This window comes from Macrosteles quadrilineatus, unplaced genomic scaffold (genome assembly GCF_028750875.1).
Source record: "Macrosteles quadrilineatus isolate MER2022 unplaced genomic scaffold, UCM_ALF_1.0 Scaffold_9__3_contigs__length_116548681, whole genome shotgun sequence".
Taxonomy (NCBI): Eukaryota; Metazoa; Arthropoda; class Insecta; order Hemiptera; family Cicadellidae; genus Macrosteles; species Macrosteles quadrilineatus.
In genome coordinates, this window is record NW_026542602.1 from 55696254 (window position 1) to 55715369 (window position 19116).

At 34.4% G+C, this 19116-nt stretch overlaps 1 protein-coding gene across 1 annotated transcript; it reads left to right on the forward strand.

Annotated features, from left to right (window-relative positions):
• Positions 1-554: 554 nt before the first annotated feature.
• LOC129004203 (DIS3-like exonuclease 2) lies at positions 555-18574 on the forward strand. Its single transcript, XM_054432679.1, has 16 exons — positions 555-1075; positions 2595-3014; positions 3724-3826; positions 4753-4803; positions 6020-6121; positions 6544-6570; positions 7690-7928; positions 9033-9203; positions 9362-9554; positions 10105-10278; positions 11046-11290; positions 12061-12192; positions 12717-12870; positions 13804-13988; positions 14701-14887; positions 15503-18574. The coding sequence occupies exons 1-16, from the start codon at positions 906-908 to the stop codon at positions 15674-15676; spliced, it is 2727 nt and encodes a 908-aa protein (XP_054288654.1). The 5' UTR covers positions 555-905; the 3' UTR covers positions 15677-18574.
• Positions 18575-19116: the final 542 nt, after the last annotated feature.

Consider the following 19116-nt stretch of genomic DNA (forward strand, 5'->3'; position numbering starts at 1 on the left):
TAGTAACAGTTTAAAAACGTCTTATTGGACATTTTAAGTGAATTGGGGAAAGTGAATAATAACCTAGTAATCTTGGTGAGGTGTCTATAGTTTAAGAAACTGCCCTGTCACGATGTTTAAGAGAGTTTTTTATCGTGGTGTCTGGTAATCTAGGTGTGGTGTCTACAGGAAGCATCGTCGACAAAAAAGTAATTAAGAAAATTAGTGTTGGTGTTTAGGAACAGTTTAAACACGTCTTATAGAACGTTTTAGGTGAGTTGGGGAAAGTGATTGCTAAGCGGATTCACCATTTACACAGGTAAAATTACAGAATTTCAATTACAGATATATCGTTCCACAGGTTCCACACTTTTCTGGTTACATTGAGTAATTCTGTTTGTTGTGTATATGCTCCATGACCATCAACCCGTCCTCGTAACTAATTTTTTAACTCTTTGGATTTTATATTGTAACCTCAAACCTATTTTTTCTTGTGCCAAATGAAATGTCAAAAATTGCACCATATTGTCTGTTTAGTTTCTTTTCTGGTTCTTCTGATTCTATTATTCTATAACCCTAGCGTATTGATAGTGAAGTGTAGCCAAGTGGAACATTTCATTGATACATTTTTACCAAGGTTTTTTGTTTTTATCAGGCTTTAGGCTGCATAACTGAGACTACGCGATTTGTTTGATCTGTTAACATTTTTGAGTGATTTCATCATCTTAATCACTTGTTAATTAAAAAAAACATTTCAAACCCCTTTTGGGCTTACAATCGTACAAGTTCTGTGTTGCATCTTGGCAATTTTTGAAAGTTAAGATTGTACAGTTGGGCCTACAAATCAATTTTGAAGGATCGCTAGTTTAGAGAGCTAGATCAAAGCTAACTAAACTACTAAGCTAATAGTTAAGGTACAGCCTTCAATGGATTCAGACAGAAGTCAGGGAAGTGTCTTGGTTTGCAGTCCAAGCTCAAGTTTAATGAATCCTGGACTATGCTTTACTCCAACCACGTCTACTGCAGTTTCCAACTCCAACGGAGATCCTGGAAGTATGGAAAAACCAAAAAAGAAGAGGTCCAAGCCCAGGCAAAGGTAGGCCTATTGCTTAACCTCGATAAGTTAAAGCAAGCTGTAGGCCTAGTTAATTTTTGACGTGGATGTTTAAATAAGTAAGAATGTTTAACTTAGTTAGCCAATTCTAAATTATGTTTTTAAAGCTCTAGGCCTATAGCCTTGCATAGTGAGACCCTTGGGTACAGTTTCTTAACTGGGCTATGCTAATATCGATTGAAACTATTGAGTTAAAAATATTGATTAATAATCGATATTTTTAAATATATAAAAATAACCTAACCTAACCAACCAAACTTGTCAAATCGATAGTTTCCAATTGATTAGCATAGCCCAGTTAAGAAACTGTACCCAGACCCTTAAGTTAGGCCTAGGTTCAAAGTCCTGAATTTCGAGACGAATTTGCAATGTGCGATTGTCCATTTAGGTACTTAGGTACTTACTAACTTGAATACTTAGTTTCTTCATCTTTGACCTACAAAGTTGGATAGATTGCGTCTATTTACAATACGTATTAAAAAAAATTAAGTTAAGTAATACGTAATGTAGCCCAGTAGTAAACTATTTTTTGGACATGCAGTCCTTCTGAGGCAATAATCTGTCAGTAGCCTATGTGTTTCAGGGTACATATAACTTAAGGGGATAGATTAAGGTACTTTACCCAATGATCAATAGCTGGGATCACACTAGGCTGTTTAGTAACTTACATGCTACAAACCAGCCGCTGGTAGGCCTAATATTGCCAGCAAGCAGCCTAGTCTGATCCAGAACCAACGACTGGTAAATACCAGCGGGCTGGTTTTTACTAGCAAAAATCAGAAGTTGAACATGTTTAACTTTTTAGCGCTGCCTATCCTGCGCTGGCAGTTAAAACGTGAACTGTTCGCTGGTGGCGGCTAGCAAATGTGAACACCTAGTATCTCACAAGCAGCTGGTGAATTAAAACGTGTCTAGTTGGTTAATGCAGTGTTAGATTTGTTGTACTGTATTTTATACTTCTTTTTGTGGATATTGAATATGGTTGACACCAACAAGTGGTCGGGCAAAGACATTGTAACATTTCTAGATTTAGCTACTCCAAAAATATCGATGCCTGTGGGACGATTTGTCTGCCGACAGTAACAGGAATGCTAAAACGCAGCTTAACTTATAATGAGTTAAACTTATTGCTGACTTGAAGAACGAGGACTAAAATTCAGACAATTTGTGACCTGAAACTTGATATGTTTAGAAATTAGGTTGAATTAAGAAGATAAAGTTACGTTATAATGAACCAAGATGTTTAATTACCGGTAGCGTATGTTAACTTATCTCCAGATTATTTTTGTTTACAATTAAAATGTATAGCCTACATTTAAAATAGTGGATTAAAGAGGTCAAAAAATAACAATTCCAAAAGTCCATAGACAAGATTTTTTCTTAACTTAATAGTTAAACTTATGGAATGATTAAAAGTTTAACAGTGTCTAGATTAACCTCAATTTTTTTTAGAAGGGTTGATAAATTAACTTTGCAATTTAATTTGTAGTAATTATTTTAGGAACATGAATAAAGCTGTGAACTGTGACATAACAACAGGACCAAACTTTAATGGCATTCTAGCCAAAGCAGAGAAAGAACTTGCTGATTTAGTTGATGATATGAAAAGATGTTCTTTAACACAAGAAAGTCGGAAGCCGAAAAAATCTAGGAATAGAAAAAAACAAGTTGGCGACAAAGACACAAAAGATGCTGAAGCAAGGCCATGTGATGATGTTGGAACAGAAGTTAAGAGACCTTCAATAGACGTTAATTTTGGGTTAAACGTCCCGCACAATGTTCTTAGTCCCTCTTATGGAATAGACGTCACAGACAATGTTCCGAGTTCCAAAAAAGGCCCTAAAACGCCAAAAAATAGCTATACGCCTAGATCACCAAAATCGAATGAACAGTTTTTCCAAGACCACAAAAAATCAGCACGGTAAGTATCTAGTGCAATATTTTTTTTATTAGGCCTACTTACCCAATATATTTCTTCACCACGGCAAAGTGACACTAACAGTGGTAGATCTATCTCAAATTAATTATCATCATTATCATCACTACTTTACTTATTTACTAACTTATTTGATACTTGATTCCCACTGGCTAAGCAGAGACACGTTGTGGTCGTTAATGCTGTATGGATCTTTATTCATCAAAAATTTGTTGTGCTTTGCCTTATCCCATTTAACTAGCTGTGTAGCTGAGTGGTCATAGTTCTCGCCTGTAAATCAAAGGTTGCCTGAGAAAAGTCTGTAGCTTTTTGCTGGTTCAAAACTAGACCCAGTTGTTCCTTAGTCATTGGGCTTTAATTAGGCCTAAATGATCCTGGCTAATGAAACAGCTGATCTTAATCAGTACCGTAACAAAGCAACGCAGATAATTTCTCTTCACCCTTTATTCATTTTTAGCTTAAAATAATCACCTAGATGTGGATTGCTGCCTTAAAATATTTAATGATATAGATTAGCCTATTTATTTTCTTACCCTGGGTCTTCTTGGTATGTTTGCTTATATTTTTTTAAATAAAATTTTTTTTGTAGTTTTAGTTTAGTTCAAGAAGCATGCTCAGTGTGGCAAAGACGCTGTTAATAAAACTGGAAAATTACTTTCCTGATAGAACACTAATAAAGTAATTATTATTAAAGGAAGAAGAAACCTCCCAGCGAAAATAAGAAGCAAGATGTTTTTGAAGACTATTTGTCCCCGATTGAAATTGAGGAAGGACTGAGAAACAAAACCATGATTACTGTGAGTTACCAACATTTATCTAAGAGTTTCTTAAATTTTATTTTTTTCCAAATCACATAAAAATTTGTCCTTTTTTACTTGGTGACTAACAGGGTACCGAAATGCTACTTTGAACTTACTGCTTTGACTTTCGATCCAACACTTAAAATATAGAATAATATAATAAATCCAACAAAAAATAATGAAGAAAAGTCTTCTAATAGGACTTTGTCGCCCCACCAAGTACTCTTTGACTATGAGGTGTTCAAATCAATCAGTCGAGACTTAAGTCATAGATAAAACATACTCCCTTAGTAGTAGATTTGTCATCCTTATGGAACAGCTGATGCCAATTTATTGTTAGTTCTGTACGTCCAACTGTAGAGGTTGTGTTTTGTTTATAATTAGTTTTTTGTTATTTCAGTCATTTAAAACCTCATTTTACCAAATAAAACGATTTAATCATAAACAATAACTGGTCTCCTATAACCAAATAGTAAAGCACAAATCATGAAAATAACCCTAAAATAATAGAAACAAACTTTGTCTACCCCAGCGATCAGTGTGGACAATTTTTAACGAATATTAAACATTTTCCACTTATTGCAATATTTAACCAAATAAGTAATTTTCTAGGAATGTATATTTTAATATAATTTATTTACTTAGCGTTGTACAGAAAAAAGAGGTGTGTTTGTAGAAATTTTTAGAGTTTGATATATTATATCAAACCATAAAAATAACTAAGTAGGCCTAAAAGTAAATAAATGACATTAAAATATACATTCCTAGAAAATTAGTTTTTTGTTTGTTTTCATACTTAGGCTACTTCATGAAATTCTTAAGAGCAAAGATCTTCAATAAAAATCTTAGTGTAAACTAACAGTTTTAATGAGTATTACTTAAGTTTATATTGTACGTTACATTTTTCGTATATATTGTTGCAGGGCAGCATCAGAATCAACGCCAAATGCTTCAGAGATGCATACGTTTCCGAGGTTGGTTATCTAACATACATTAACCACACATGTTAATGTACACAATAAACATAATAAAACCAGTTTGTTATTAAATCCAGATTTGGTAAAAATAAAACAATTGTTAAAATGGTAATATTGGATACTGGTTGGTAAATAATATGGCTTGACTCTTTAATTATTTTCATAATTTCTGGTTTGGTGAAGGTAATTTAATTATGCACAGTGGTGCACACTAACTTTTACTCTTTAGTCGTCAACACAATACTCATCGAGAATTTTATTTCTACCTAAGCTGTCAAAATTTTTACTAAATTAACTCTATTACTTTCAGTGTAGCAGCAAACCTAAGTAACTCATTGGAACGTTTAGGGGTGCAATCATTGAAATAAAACACCATTTGGGAAATTAAATAAAACCTGGCCGACTACATGTTTACGGTTTGCTGGAATCTTGAGGACTGGAGAGCAAGGAAAACTTTTGGATCGGCGGTTAAACGTGGAGGGAAAAGTGGCATGATGGGTTGTAGCCAATCCGGGAGCTTTATTGAAATCATACGATATGACGTCACAGTCGCCTGATCGCAGTCAGGACACAAATGCAAAACATATTGCCAACTCTTTATAACACAAATCTAAATATCGTAACAATGGCAACATTATGGTACATTATTGTATACACTACACTCATCTAACATAATGGTTTTTTTAGAGGGAATAAATCTCTCACATTTTTAAGGATCAGACTAATTGTAATTCGTTAAGTCTGCAGGTTTGCTGCTGTGGTGGTGTTTTATTTTTGGTTGAAACAATCAGTGGCATAGTAGTTAATTGGGAATGCCAGTCATTGTCTTAGAAAAACACGAGGTTATTAATATAGGAATGTTGGAAAATGCATTTTCACACGTTTCCACACCTTGCTATTTCCAAAGAACCTATATAGACCTGTAATCCACCCGAATCTTTTTTGCGGCAATGGTGAGTTTTCTCACATCAGAAAATTTATGACTACTCCACTGATTATCTTAAAAAAAAAAAAAAAAAAAATATCAGAGCGCAAGGTGTGGTCTGAAGTTAGGGTTGCTTATGTGTATTAGACTCTTGCCTCATGCACTATATCAGATTCATGATGTTAGATGTTTAATTAATTGTTTAAACAATATTACCATCAGTAAAACAGTTGCAAATAATGTTATTGATTGCAATTTAGTTTAGCTAACGATTGTATAATTTTGAAGGGAGAAGAAAAAGACATCATTATCGAAGGGTTGAAAAACAGGAATCGAGCGTTAGAAGGAGATGAAGTTGTTGTTCTTCTGAATCCACCGGAAAACTGGAAGGTAGGTCCTATCATGTATCTAAACTTTATAATTTTATTAGTTAATAGTTGTATTATAATAATCACTTTTTTACTAAAAATAACAGATAATGTTGGTGCATCAGTTGTATTCAAGGAGTCAAACTTACAGGTCTATTATGTAGCCTATATACTATATACTGTAAAGAAGTGAAAATATAAAACTAGTAAAGCCTACTGATTATTGTGATTGGAAAACTGAAAAGCCTACTGCTTTAAACTAGAACAAGATTTTTTTATTTTGTTGTTATTGTTCCATGTGTACCTAGTAGGCCCAATTATAATTAACATTCACAGCAGTATTAGATCAATTTTTATGAGCATCAATTAGTAGTCAAAACTTTATAATTTTTATAAACTATAACAATTAACTTTATTTAATAAACTTTAACTATTTTTTTTTAGGTCAATCCTGAACAGCGTACTGGAAAAGTAAGTTACCTTCTACGCTTTAAAGTATCTTAAGCAATTATGTAGTGATTGGGAAACAGTAATTTTTTTTAATATAGTGTTTTAGCCAAATTTTTATGTCATTACCAAAGTCAAATCTGAGAAGCATTCCTTTCAATTTTACTAATAAATATTTGGTGGAATCATCAAAACACATTGTTTGGATATCCGTAATTTTAATCAACTCTTTGAACCAATAATAAACATTCTTCTTTTGGAAAACCATACCTGCCATTACACTGTAGAAACAAAAAAGAAAATTTTTGGAAAAGATATTTTAACCTGGATCAAAAAACACTGTTGGAGAAATATGTTAAAAAAAGACTTGAATTGTTTATGGTATCTCTTCCCAATTCAAACCTTTCTTGATTTAAAAAGGTGTAAAAGTTAAATTCTCAGATGTTTATGCATGGTGTTAAGCTTTTGTCTTTCTTGTGCCAGTGTGGAATTGTTCCATTCAAATATAAGCCTATTATATTCTTGAGTGTGGCAGATTGCGTAGACAGTAAGAACCAAATATATTTTTAAAGCCTATTGTTCTGAAAAATCTGTACATAGCACATTCCTAACAAGGCAGGCCAAAACTTGTAAAATGGAAAAAAAATATTTCTTGTAAATTTTTGTATTCCTTTCTACTTTAAATAAATACAACAAAAGAGTAATTTTGTGAGTAGATAATCAGCTGACGTTTTTACGATAAAAATAATGATTTGGATGTATTTGCGACCTATCCTTACAAATATCTTAATGAATGAAACGTTTTTGTTACACAATATTTCATTAAAAAAATATTGTATGGTAAATCTAAACAAGATTTATGTTCTAGAAAATTTGGAATAAATAATAAGGTTGAGTTTATTTAGCACATAGTGGTCTGTCACTTACAAGTTCATGTTCATACCATTCTGCAGAGTAAAATGGTCACAGTGGTTCCTACCAGGTGGTTCGAACACCAACCATGCCACAGAAGTGGCGGAAATATTCACCTCCTGTTCCCAACATCTACAAAAATTATGAGTACACATCCGTAACTTGTCCTTCATCTCATATCCCTGATCCTCCGCCCATTTTGGAAAGGTTAACCTCAAATCGTTTGTGCAGGTTGTGCTCATCAAGGAAGAGTTCCACTCTCGCACGACTGTCGGCAAGCTACAGTCTACCATTGAACCTAACAGCAGCTACGTGGTGTTTTCGCCCCGAGACTCCAGAGTGCCCAGAATCAAGATACCGCTGAGCGACCCCTCGCTCCCCGCAGGCTACAAACACAGCCCAGGGGCGTACACAGACACTATCTTTACGGCGCAGATCACGGCGTGGACTAACGTCAACATTGCAGAAGGGTCAGTTGTTGTAATTTGTCGGAAAGAATTTGAAAATTTCATAAAGGATTTTAATTGGTTGAACAAGTTGTTGGACAAGGTCAAAAACGTGGTATAGTCATACCAGAAACAAAAGAACCCTGGGCCATTTCGAGCCACGCAGGTTTGAAGTGTAAGCTCCACCTACCGGCGCGAACCACGTGATCTTTTCATTTCTGCGCAGGTTGTTTTGTTCTTGGGATGTCTATAGTTTATTATATCAATTAGAACCAGGAAAGAAAGTTAATTGAGGTTAGACATTCTTGATTGTCGGTAATAGCATAGACTTTAAGATACTGAAGTAGGAATATAATAAATAAACTATGTCTTCTGTCACTTTTAATATATATACTTACTGTAAAAATATTGGTACTGTGGAATTATCTGGAGACCACACTTATACAGCGCGCTGCGGCAGTTATGTTAGGTTGGGTTATCACACCAAGGTTATAACCAAACAAAAATTCCCCCTTCCCACCCCTCGTTGGTTGGGGTGTTGTTATTGGCTGTCACTGCCCATCCATGGGCCCACTGCATACTAAAGCAACTGGACTTCGCCTTTCTCTTTCCCACCCCCCGTTTTTTGTCAACAAGGGCGCTGACCCCTCAAGGCCGCACGTAACCCTCACTGATCACATAAAATCAATAACCCGTATTTGAGATACTTCCACCTGACAAAAAATCTAACGATTTAAAACTATCGAATATATTATCTATTCGTTAGCTATAAATCTAACTGAGTAGAGGTTACTTCCAGCACTTTTAAAAAACTAACGAATAATATAGAACGAGCTAAATGACGTTCCTTTATATTAAAGCTTTAATGTGTATTTTGTTGGTTTGGTCAATTAAATGCTCATTAACTGTGTAAGCATAGCTTCCTCTAATACAAAGCCGAGGGCGGGGTTGGTTTGTGGCAACGTCACAACGTCATGCCTATTTGTAAATTAAAGCAACGCAACAGCTGTTTCGGTTTGACAGGACAGCATTGTCGCCACTTTTGTCTCGCCACGGCCTTGTATTAGAAGAGGATATGGCGTAAGTATGATTATGGAACAAATAAACTGACAGATTGTTATTTTTCAGAAAAATCCTCAAGGAGGTTGGTAAAAGTGGAGATGTAGAAGCGGAAACCATGGCTATACTGTTGGAAAACAATTTGGACCCAACCCCCCACGATCCGATACTGAACATTTTCTTCCCAAGACTGCCGTACACAATACCAGACGAAGAAATTGCAAAACGTGATGACCTCAGGTTTGGAATTACTCTTTTAGTGGATCTATTTTTCTTTATGTTTGGTGAATCATTTCGTTTTACTATACAAATATTTCAACCTAAAATTAATTAATTATGATCATATCATATAATCAGTAGTATTTTGATTGATATGTGAATGTGATGTTAATTTCTAGGAAAGAGTGCATTTTCACCATAGACCCGGCGACAGCTAAGGATCTTGACGATGCAGTTTCTGCCAAGAAGCTGGAAAATGGTAATTTCGAAGTCGGAGTTCACATTTCCGATGTCAGTCACTTTTTACAGCCCAAGACGATGTTGGACCACAAAGTGAGCAAGAGAGCTACGACTATATATCTAGTCCAGAGGGTAAGTCCATTAATTACTAGTGATAAGATAAGTGATTAGAGTTAGCCTGTGAAGCATTGCACTAGCTCAAACGTAATATGCAAATGTAAGAAAGTAGTGTGGCATATTCTAAAGTTTTCAATTGTTTTTCTGGAGTTAAAAAGTAACCAGAAAAATGAAAATTCAATAGAAGGATTAACTGTAAACTACACAAATGCACATTTGAAACTGTTTGTAGGGTAATACATTAGGCCTCACATTTATGGTAAATATAATCATAGACAAATTAAATAGAATAAATATAGACTGTCAAAGGAAAGTTCCACGATGTGCCACTAGAACATGCTCAGTGTTCGATTCGCTGCCGTCGTCGGCTCCTCGCTGAATAATACCAGCATACGCTGCAGCGCTGTGTGCCTTAAGTACACGGAACTCCTAGAGGTGGACACCAGAACATATGCTAACCGCAGCACTGTTTTCGGTCTATATTTAATTCTTTTTGTTAATGATATAATAAAAGTATAATTCAGTAGTGCAGAAACAGGGTGGAATGACATAATTGTGTTTTCAGGTTTACCACATGTTGCCATTAGAGCTGTGTCAACTGTGTTCGCTCACGTCTGGTGAAGATAAACTGGCGTTCTCCGTCTTTGTGGAGCTCACTCCGGACGCTCAAGTCGTCACTCACCGGTTCGCTCGCTCAGTTATCCATTCTTGCACCAAGTTAGCGTACGAGCACGCTCAGGTGGGTGCATTTCGCTTTTTAATGGCAAGGAAAACCTAGAGTTTTTCTCTACAAAGACATGTTATTTAACTTAATGAGCTTTTGTAGGCTATTCGTTGTTTGATAATGTTTTGGGATTCGTAGTTATTAAGTTTGGATTTAAAATTTTTAATTTGACATTAGAAAAGAAAAACTAACTAATGTAGTTTTACTGCTTGTTGCGCTATATACCTAAAATTAATTGCTGTTAAGTGGAATAAATATAAGTACATTTTTTTCGTCCGGGGAAGTTTATTTAAATATTTGAGCTTTTTTCTCTGAAAGGGATAGATTTTAGCTATCTTACCCCCTTGTCTTGAGGCTCATACACCTACAACAAGGTCACACAACTTAACTTTTGTTTATCTAATCTATTTTTCCCTTGACTTATTTGTGTTTGTAATTATTTTTAAGGTATCTTTTTGTAGCCTTAGTTCTTACTGAGGTTCTTATCCTAGTCTCCAATCGATTTTGCCAAAATATTTTTTTCTCTCCCTGAGGACTTTACTCGCCTGCAAAATGTATTTGACACTAGATTGAGAACCTGTGCAAGAACTAGGAACTTTAAAATACAAATATTCCTTTAGTAAGTTACTTGAATTTTTCTTTTCTGAAAAAATACATGAATCAACTATTGCCTTCTCGTTGAATACAATTTTGTTTATAATTCAGTATCAGAGTTTGTGTTTTTCTACAGTGTGCAAACTAAAAAAACTGAGATACCAGTCGTAACTGGATGACTTTTCTAGATGGTGATTGATGATCTAGACAAGACCTTTACGGCTGAAGATTTTCCGGAAGTGAGCAACGGATTCACTGCTGAAGACTGTGCAGAAAGGATCCGTATTCTGTACAAACTGTCGCAGATCATGCGTAAACGCAGATTTGACTCAGGAGCTCTGCGTATCGACCAACCTAAGCTGTGTTTTCATCTAGACGCAGAAACACAAACACCTCTAAGCAGCTTTATATATCAGAATAAAGAGTCGCATAGGTAGGTTGAAGAAAAATGCAATAATTGAATAAGTAGTTATAGAATCATCTTATAAAAAGATAGGGCATTTGCCAGGAATTATTAAGGAAATTGACAGGAAAGCAGGCTTACCTTTAAACAAGTCCATAGAGACACATAACACATCACAAAATTTTGTGATGTGTTATGTGTCTCTATGGACTTATTTAAAGGTAAGCCTGCTTTCCTGTCAATTTCCTTAATAGTTATAGAATCAGTTTGTTTCCCTGATGCACTAGAGTATTTTTATTTTATCATCAGAGTTTTTTCACAAAAACAATAAAATACGGCTTATTTGTTAGCTTCTATCACTCATTTTTTAAACTTATAAAAATGTATACAGTATGAACTATTTTTGTAAAAGAGATAACACAGTTCAAATTGTGATTAGGTTTTATTACTACACAAATAATATGAATTAAATCTTATTTCTTTCTGAAAAATATATACAATACAGTGCAACTGCCTTGTAAATAATAATGTCCATTAATTTATTAAATTAACTATACACAAAGTGCAGCAAAGTACCTTTTGGAAATTTTAACTGGCAGTTTCAGGGTTAAGCTGTTGACTTATCCTTTATTTTACTGTATCAAAAATTAAATAACGATAGAATTTGAAAAAGTGTTATCCAATTCCTTAAGAATAAACAAAATCAAGAATATGCCTTTGAAATCAACCCTTTAACCATGGGAAGTTAAATTTCATCATTCAACTCCAAGTTGTATAATAAATACTTTGATTGTGTCCAGGTTGATTGAAGAATTCATGTTGTTAGCCAACATGACAGTAGCGGAACACATATATACAGCGTATCCTGACCTGGCTTTCCTCCGCCATCACTTACCTCCTAAACTAAACATGATGTTGGAACTGCAGAAGAGGTTAGTGTATCTCCCAGTGTATTTTAACATTTTAAGTTTAAGGGAAACTAAAGGCCCTAAAGAGCTTTTCTGGAAGTGTTAAGTTGAGCAAGTTTACTTGGAGAATTAAGAGTCCAACATAACTTAACAATGAAATTTTAAAGTTTTTTTTTCACTTCCATGTTTAATTTGTTGCTAGTTATCAAATATTAAAGAGCATAAAGTAGTTAAATTGAGCTTACAGTAAAGTTAACTTCTTACATAATATAGTTTTATGTTTTTACATACATTTTTTATACATTTTTTGTAACCAACAAAACACCTGTAAATATCCTAGGGTGTTGTACTGTTCTCAACGAACATGTAAATAAAGTATATTTCCTATCAAGAATGAGTGTAGAATGGAATTAAATGATCTGTGAAGCTTCGTTGTGGCTGAAGACCAGCTGTTTCTCAGCCAGTACCTTTTATTGAACGGCAAGAAGTAAATGTTTCTAACAGGTGGATGCCTTTAACCGACTGATTTAGTATTTGATATGTTAAAGGTTGGAGACGTATGGCATTCACCTGGATATATCTGATGCCGGGACGCTACACTCGTCCATGCTGAAGTACGGCTCGCCTGTGGAGGGAGAAGACGAGACGATCAGCTGGGCGAGGTACATCGTACTCAATCAGATGTGTGCCAAGCCTATGCTGGTGAGAATTGTTGCTTTCTGCTATGGGAGGTTTGCAGTCATGTTGTAAAAACTGAACAAAAATAAAAAATGTTAAGAATGAAATTGGCCGTTACTCAATTGATGTAAGCTTAAACAAAGAATTAATCAAGTTTAACCCTTTTTTAATCAATTCAAACTGAAATTTTAAAATACTTTACCCCCTTTTCAGTTTTAGTTTGCATATATACTCGTAAAAGGCTATGAGTCTCGTCAATACATTGTGCTATGAGAATTTGTACTGGCCTTTGAATCTGAAGGTCACTGGTTCGTGTCCGAGTGAGATCGTTCCAGACCCAGATGCCCTTGTCATTGGGATATAAATTAATGATGCAATAATCTAATAAAAAAGAATTAGGTTAGATAGTAACAATACCAGGGTTTGGACCGTTCCTTTTCAAACCGTAAAAAATGCCATTGGTTCAGAAAATACACAAATTCACTTCAAAACATGGAGAAAAAATGGAAAGAAAAGTTTTCTATCTAATGCTTGTTTGTTGTCCACATCTGTATCAACTTTGACTATTGATTCAGTATCCAAAAGTCACAATTTGATGCTAACACACAAGTTTGATCTACACAACCCCCTCCCTCTCTGAAAGTTGCTCATTCGTGTTTTATATTGAAATCAATTTCCTCTGTTAATGTCAGCGTACTTTGTGTTTTTTTCTGAACATTTTCACAGGGATCCCAACTAGAGAACAATCTTAATAAGATTCAATTAATTCATTTCATAATTCGTTTTTACCTCAACTTACATAGTATAGTGTCACACCATGTAGTTCAATGATTTAATTATCTTTTTGAAAATATTTCCATCACAAATAATTTTTGGAAACAGAAGAGAATATGTTTTGTTTGAAACTAATTCTTTGTTAGGCCCAAGTGATGTGTGTTACAACTGAGAATGTTACAGAGAGCGAACTACTTTTGTCCGTCCAAGGAGATACCAGAGTTGCACCACTACGCTCTCAACGCTCCGTACTACACACACTTCACCTCGCCGATTCGTCGCTACGCGGACGTGATGGTTCACAGACTATTGGCCGCATCGCTAGAGCTCACGCCTCCGCCTACTTGGTCTCATCTGGATAGTAAGAGGTGTGTAAAGGAGTCTTCGGGAATTTTATTCTCAATGCCTTTAGGATTTTTGTGTCTAAAATATGTAGGGCCTAGTATTATTCAAAAGTGTTGACATTATGTTGAAATTTTGAATTGTTTTAGTAAGATTTCAATTACAATATAGAAAAGATTAGGCTACTTAATTCATTAGTATAGGTAAAAAAATGCACATCTACATGAATTATTGAATTAAGAAGACCCAATCAAACCTAAATGAATGTTTAGTAAATTTAAGTAAAAGCCAAGAGTTTTGAATAAATAGATAATTATTATTATGCATACCTACCAAATAGTTCATTTAACCTTAACCCAGTTCCTTTTCTAGTTGATGGAAAAATGGTATATAGTTGGTAAGCTTAGTGGTTGTAATGATCAGAAGGTCGCCGATTCGATCCTGAAAAAAGTCGTAGCTTTTTGATGGTTCCAAACCCTCAGCTAGACCTTTTATTTTTGGGATTTTAATCAATTATCCTGACTAATAAACCAGCTGATCTGACTAATGAAACAGCTGGTCTTAGTCAGCACCAAAGCTACACAAATCATTTAACTCCATTCTACACTTACCTTGCGTTCATATTTAGCTTAAAATACACACCCAAGTGTATACGGCCTCCAAGAATTGGTAGTTGATGACTCTTTTATTAACTCATTTTTGCTTAACAATTCCTCATAGATGTTTCTGTGTTGATAGAATCGCCACGATCTGCAACCGACAGAAGCTGGCGGCCAAGGTGGCTGGTGATCAGAGCTCCCTGCTGTTTCTGGCCCTGTACCTGCGGGAACCTGTCGAGAGTCTGGCGGCTGTCATTGACGTCAAGGACAGATCAGCTGATGTCATCGTCAGAGACTTCGGAATCGTATTGCGAGTCTACACTGATGTAAGTGATCGTATGTGACTCAGTAGAATCTTGGTATCAAGTCTCTCATGGGGGTTATCAAGTAAAACTCGTTATCAAGGTTAACTTCTTATTGGGGTTACAGTAAGATGAATTAAGGGTCTTAAGGGAAAATTGCACTTGTTATTGGTTTCACTGTATTTTACCGAGAGCTCCACTGTATGTGTAGGATTTATAAATTCAAATTCTTCGTTTTGAGTCAATAATAGATGGCTTGACAATTTGATTTAAGAAATTATGAAAATAACAAATCTTTACAGACGCCCTTCTTTTGAATCAAGCTTCTTAACTTTGCCTCGTGCAATTTATGGGGAATAAACTCAACCTAACAAGGAAATGCTCCAAATCTGTAAATTTTACAAAAAATTTGACCATTTTCCATTATCCCATTTTCCCTTATAACCACTTCCCCTTATAAGAGGACCATTTTCCCTTATAAGTATTTGTGATTCTTTCACTCAAAATTGCTGATGCAGAAATGGGAAAAAATATATATACAGCGTGTAAGATTATATGTATGAAGGATTTAAAGTGAATGTCAGCTACAGCTAATTTACTTGTGTATTTGATAAATCAAGCGCTTTTCTCTTATTTCAGCCCCTAAAAGCCGAGGTTGAACATGTGAGTGAAGCCAACAAGTCCCAATTGTACATACGATGGGAGGGGATAGAAAAAGTACAACTGATTCAACTTTTCAGCGTCGTCCGAGTTTTGGTGTCACGAGATAAAAACGGACTCAAGCTGGCAGCTACTCTACTGCCTTCTGTTTAAATCTTTGACGATTTTGATTAATCCTAGTAGATTTGTACAAATTTCAAAGCTGTAAATATCCTATGGATGTTTGAATAATTAGGTAAAATACGATAGGTTATGGTTTGTTTTTGTTTTCATAGAGTGAACATTTATTTTAAAAATTAGGGAAGTTTAAGTTTTTGTGTACTTAAATTTACCAACATTGTAGAATGAGGATAGTATCATATAATCATAGACTTAATATAATCATTTTATGTTTTCACAACCTCTGGAATTAGTTTAGTATATCTGACATACTCTTGCCCACTCTATTATTTTATTTTGTAGATGTGTAAAAAGTCGTAGTTCCACTTGTAATAGTGTTCTTTTAAGAGTGATAGTATTTTTTTTATGATGGTGTGTTTTATTTTAAATTTCTTAAACCATATTTTTTACGACAACTGCTTTCACTTGCTGTGTAACTAAGTAGATTTGTAAATATTAAAAATTGTATATCTTCTCTCTATATTTACGAGATTTTAACTGTAGGTGTGCATTGTTTTATTTAGTACAAAGAGACTTTAGTTATTGCTTCCAAAAGTTTGGAATTATGTAGTAGTCACTCATCTTTACTAATGTAGTGGGCTATTTGCAAGTGTTGTAGGCAGTGCTCGATTTGTGGGGGAACACGGTGGAACAGAGGGTTCCGGTACCTCTCTTTCGGAAAGATAAAAATATTACTACTAACCACATTAAATAGGTTACAGTTCCCGCACCTCATTTTTTACAAATCGAGCACTTGGCTGTAGGTGTTAAAATGTAAAGTTTTAAATTTTCTTCTTTATTTGCAAAATATAGAATTTTTTTATTTATTGATCCTCACAAACTAGTTATGGCTTACCCGTTTGAATGGGCGTTTACCTTGTGTTTTGTATTTTTCAATGAAAAATACAAAACAGCTGCAATGTATTATACTGTATCTTGCTAGTTTAGGTTTTAATCATTGTCAATTCCAAGGTAATTTCTGTCAAAAATTATTTGATCATTTGACTGTAAATAATGTAGTGAAAATGTGCAGTGCAGATTTTCTTTTGAGAATTATAATTAACTATAAAGATATCTTAGATTGTACATTGACATCCTGTATATTATAAAAGGTTACAATGTAATTATATGAAGTTTTTTGGTGAAGATTGTTTTAGGCCTGTGGTTTTTTAAATGATTGTGTAGTGGATAGGTTTATCAACAAGCTTATCTTGATGAGGAAAATGCATATATAACACATAAATGGATAGAATTTTCAGAGCTACTGGCTCCTTCAGTAAAAGTTTTGGTTTTCTTAGTTCATAGTTTTGTGGTTAAATGAAAACTAAGCCTCTACTACTGAAGGAGCTGGTCGCACTGAAAATTCTATGTGTTTATTTGGTAAGCCTGCTGTTAAACCTATCCATAACAAAATTCATGAATTTATAAAATACATGACCAATGAATATGTAACTCCGTGGTACAGTAATTTTAAGATTTACATACGATTATGTCTTCTTCTATTATATTCCTCCTTCATATCTCAATAAGGTTGTGGTTTAAGTACTTGTAGAAAATGCTCAAACTTATTGTAAATATGTATAAAGTGTAAAACTGTCTTTTTAAACATTATTTATCCATCAATGTTGTAATATCGGTTAAGTCTTGAATCTTGCTGGCATGGATTGTTTGTTGTATTTGTGTGATATTTGTCATGAAATTTATCTTACTTGGAATCATCAAATCCATGTATTGTTTAGTTTAGCTTTTGTTACCACTGATTTGTATCATTGAAATTCTTCGATATTCTTTCTATCAATATAATTTCCCTACAGTTCTACCTGACAAAGTGAATTTCCTTACACTGATTACAGCATGCAAAGTAGCTAATTGCTGCAATTACTTTTGCCGCTCTCCAGTATTCCAACCAAACAACACGAAACTGTGTGCTTTTATTAGGCAGGTAATTTGTGTACGCTTGAAAATAAGTTGACAACACTAAAGATACAACTACGATCAGCTTGTGCAGCACTTCCCCTTTCGCTCAATGCTTGGATTCAACTTAACCTAAAAACGTGTTGTATAGTGTGTTAAAATTAGTGTTGTTTAAGTGGAACTTTGCTGTACACAAGAGAAATGTTTATGGACCAGCCGTAGGCGAGTGTGGAAAGTTTCTCGAGTGCAGCAAAGACAGTTTCCACTCCTGTTATAGATATTTTTCCTACAGATACTATAAAGCATATAAATAATTAGTCTTTCAAACACAGTACAACAAGTTTTTAGGTTAGGTTAAATCCAAACATTGAACAAAATGGGAAACACTGAACAAGCTGTTCATTGTCGTAATATCTTTAAGTGTTATCAACTTATTTTCGTATTACATGCCTAATAAAAGCACGCTGTTTTGTGTTGTTTGGTTGGAATACTGGTGTGCAGGAAAAAAACTGAGGCAAAAGTAAGTAGAGGCAGCAATTAGCAACTTTCTTTGCTATAATCAGTGCAAGGAAGGCCACTTTGTCAGGTGACTGTAGGAAATAACTATTATGATGTGCTGGATTGCATTTATCTAAAACAGGTGTTAATAACCATTAGTGAAATTCTAAGTAATTTCAACTATATGTTCTTAGCAGAATGTTCTTGGCAATATGGAAGAACATTGTTTTTACACACCTGGAATTCAGGGGCACTCCTACATTGCTAAGGGTATCTATTTTATTAATTTGGCGATTCTTTGTTGGGCAGCTACGTTGGCATTTCGAAAAACCAAATACTATATCTTTACAAACCTGTTAATCAATCATATCCCCAAATTTGAAAAATTTTTTAAGGTTTATTACATTTCAATGTGCTTGTTATTTAATTTAAATAAGTTAATAATTATATTTATTGTCTTTGAAACATCTTTTTTAAATTAAAAATCCCCTTTTTGTTAGTTCTGTCTACTCATTTCCACCAGTGTTACCTCAACCAATTCTTGTACAAATGCACCACATAAGCGTGATATCCAAATATTTTAACAATTTAGAAGGAAAAATAAACGATGATTGGGTAAGATAAGTTTATAATCAATGTTTGTCATAGAAGAAAAAACTAGTATTTTAACATTTTAAGAGGGCAAAAACTCACGAAAGGCGAAGATAGGCTTTAAACAATTTACATTTTATAAGTAAGAGCTGTTCCTGTGTAAAACTCCATATAGCGCATAAGCCGCAACAAAGGCCTACGCCCTACTAGGCCTCAGAGCTGCAAATGGTACAACTATGTTTAGCAAGTTGGGAGCTGCCTTGTTACAGCTTTTGCAAAAACTAAGGAGCTACATGCATAAATGGGCCTTATTTAAAAAACGCTCCTAGTACTTTTCAAGAAAAAAATCTTGGCAGTAAAATTATTTTGAAATAATTAAAGATTGTGTGTACCATTAAAAAATCAATTACTTAGAGAAAACACTACCATTA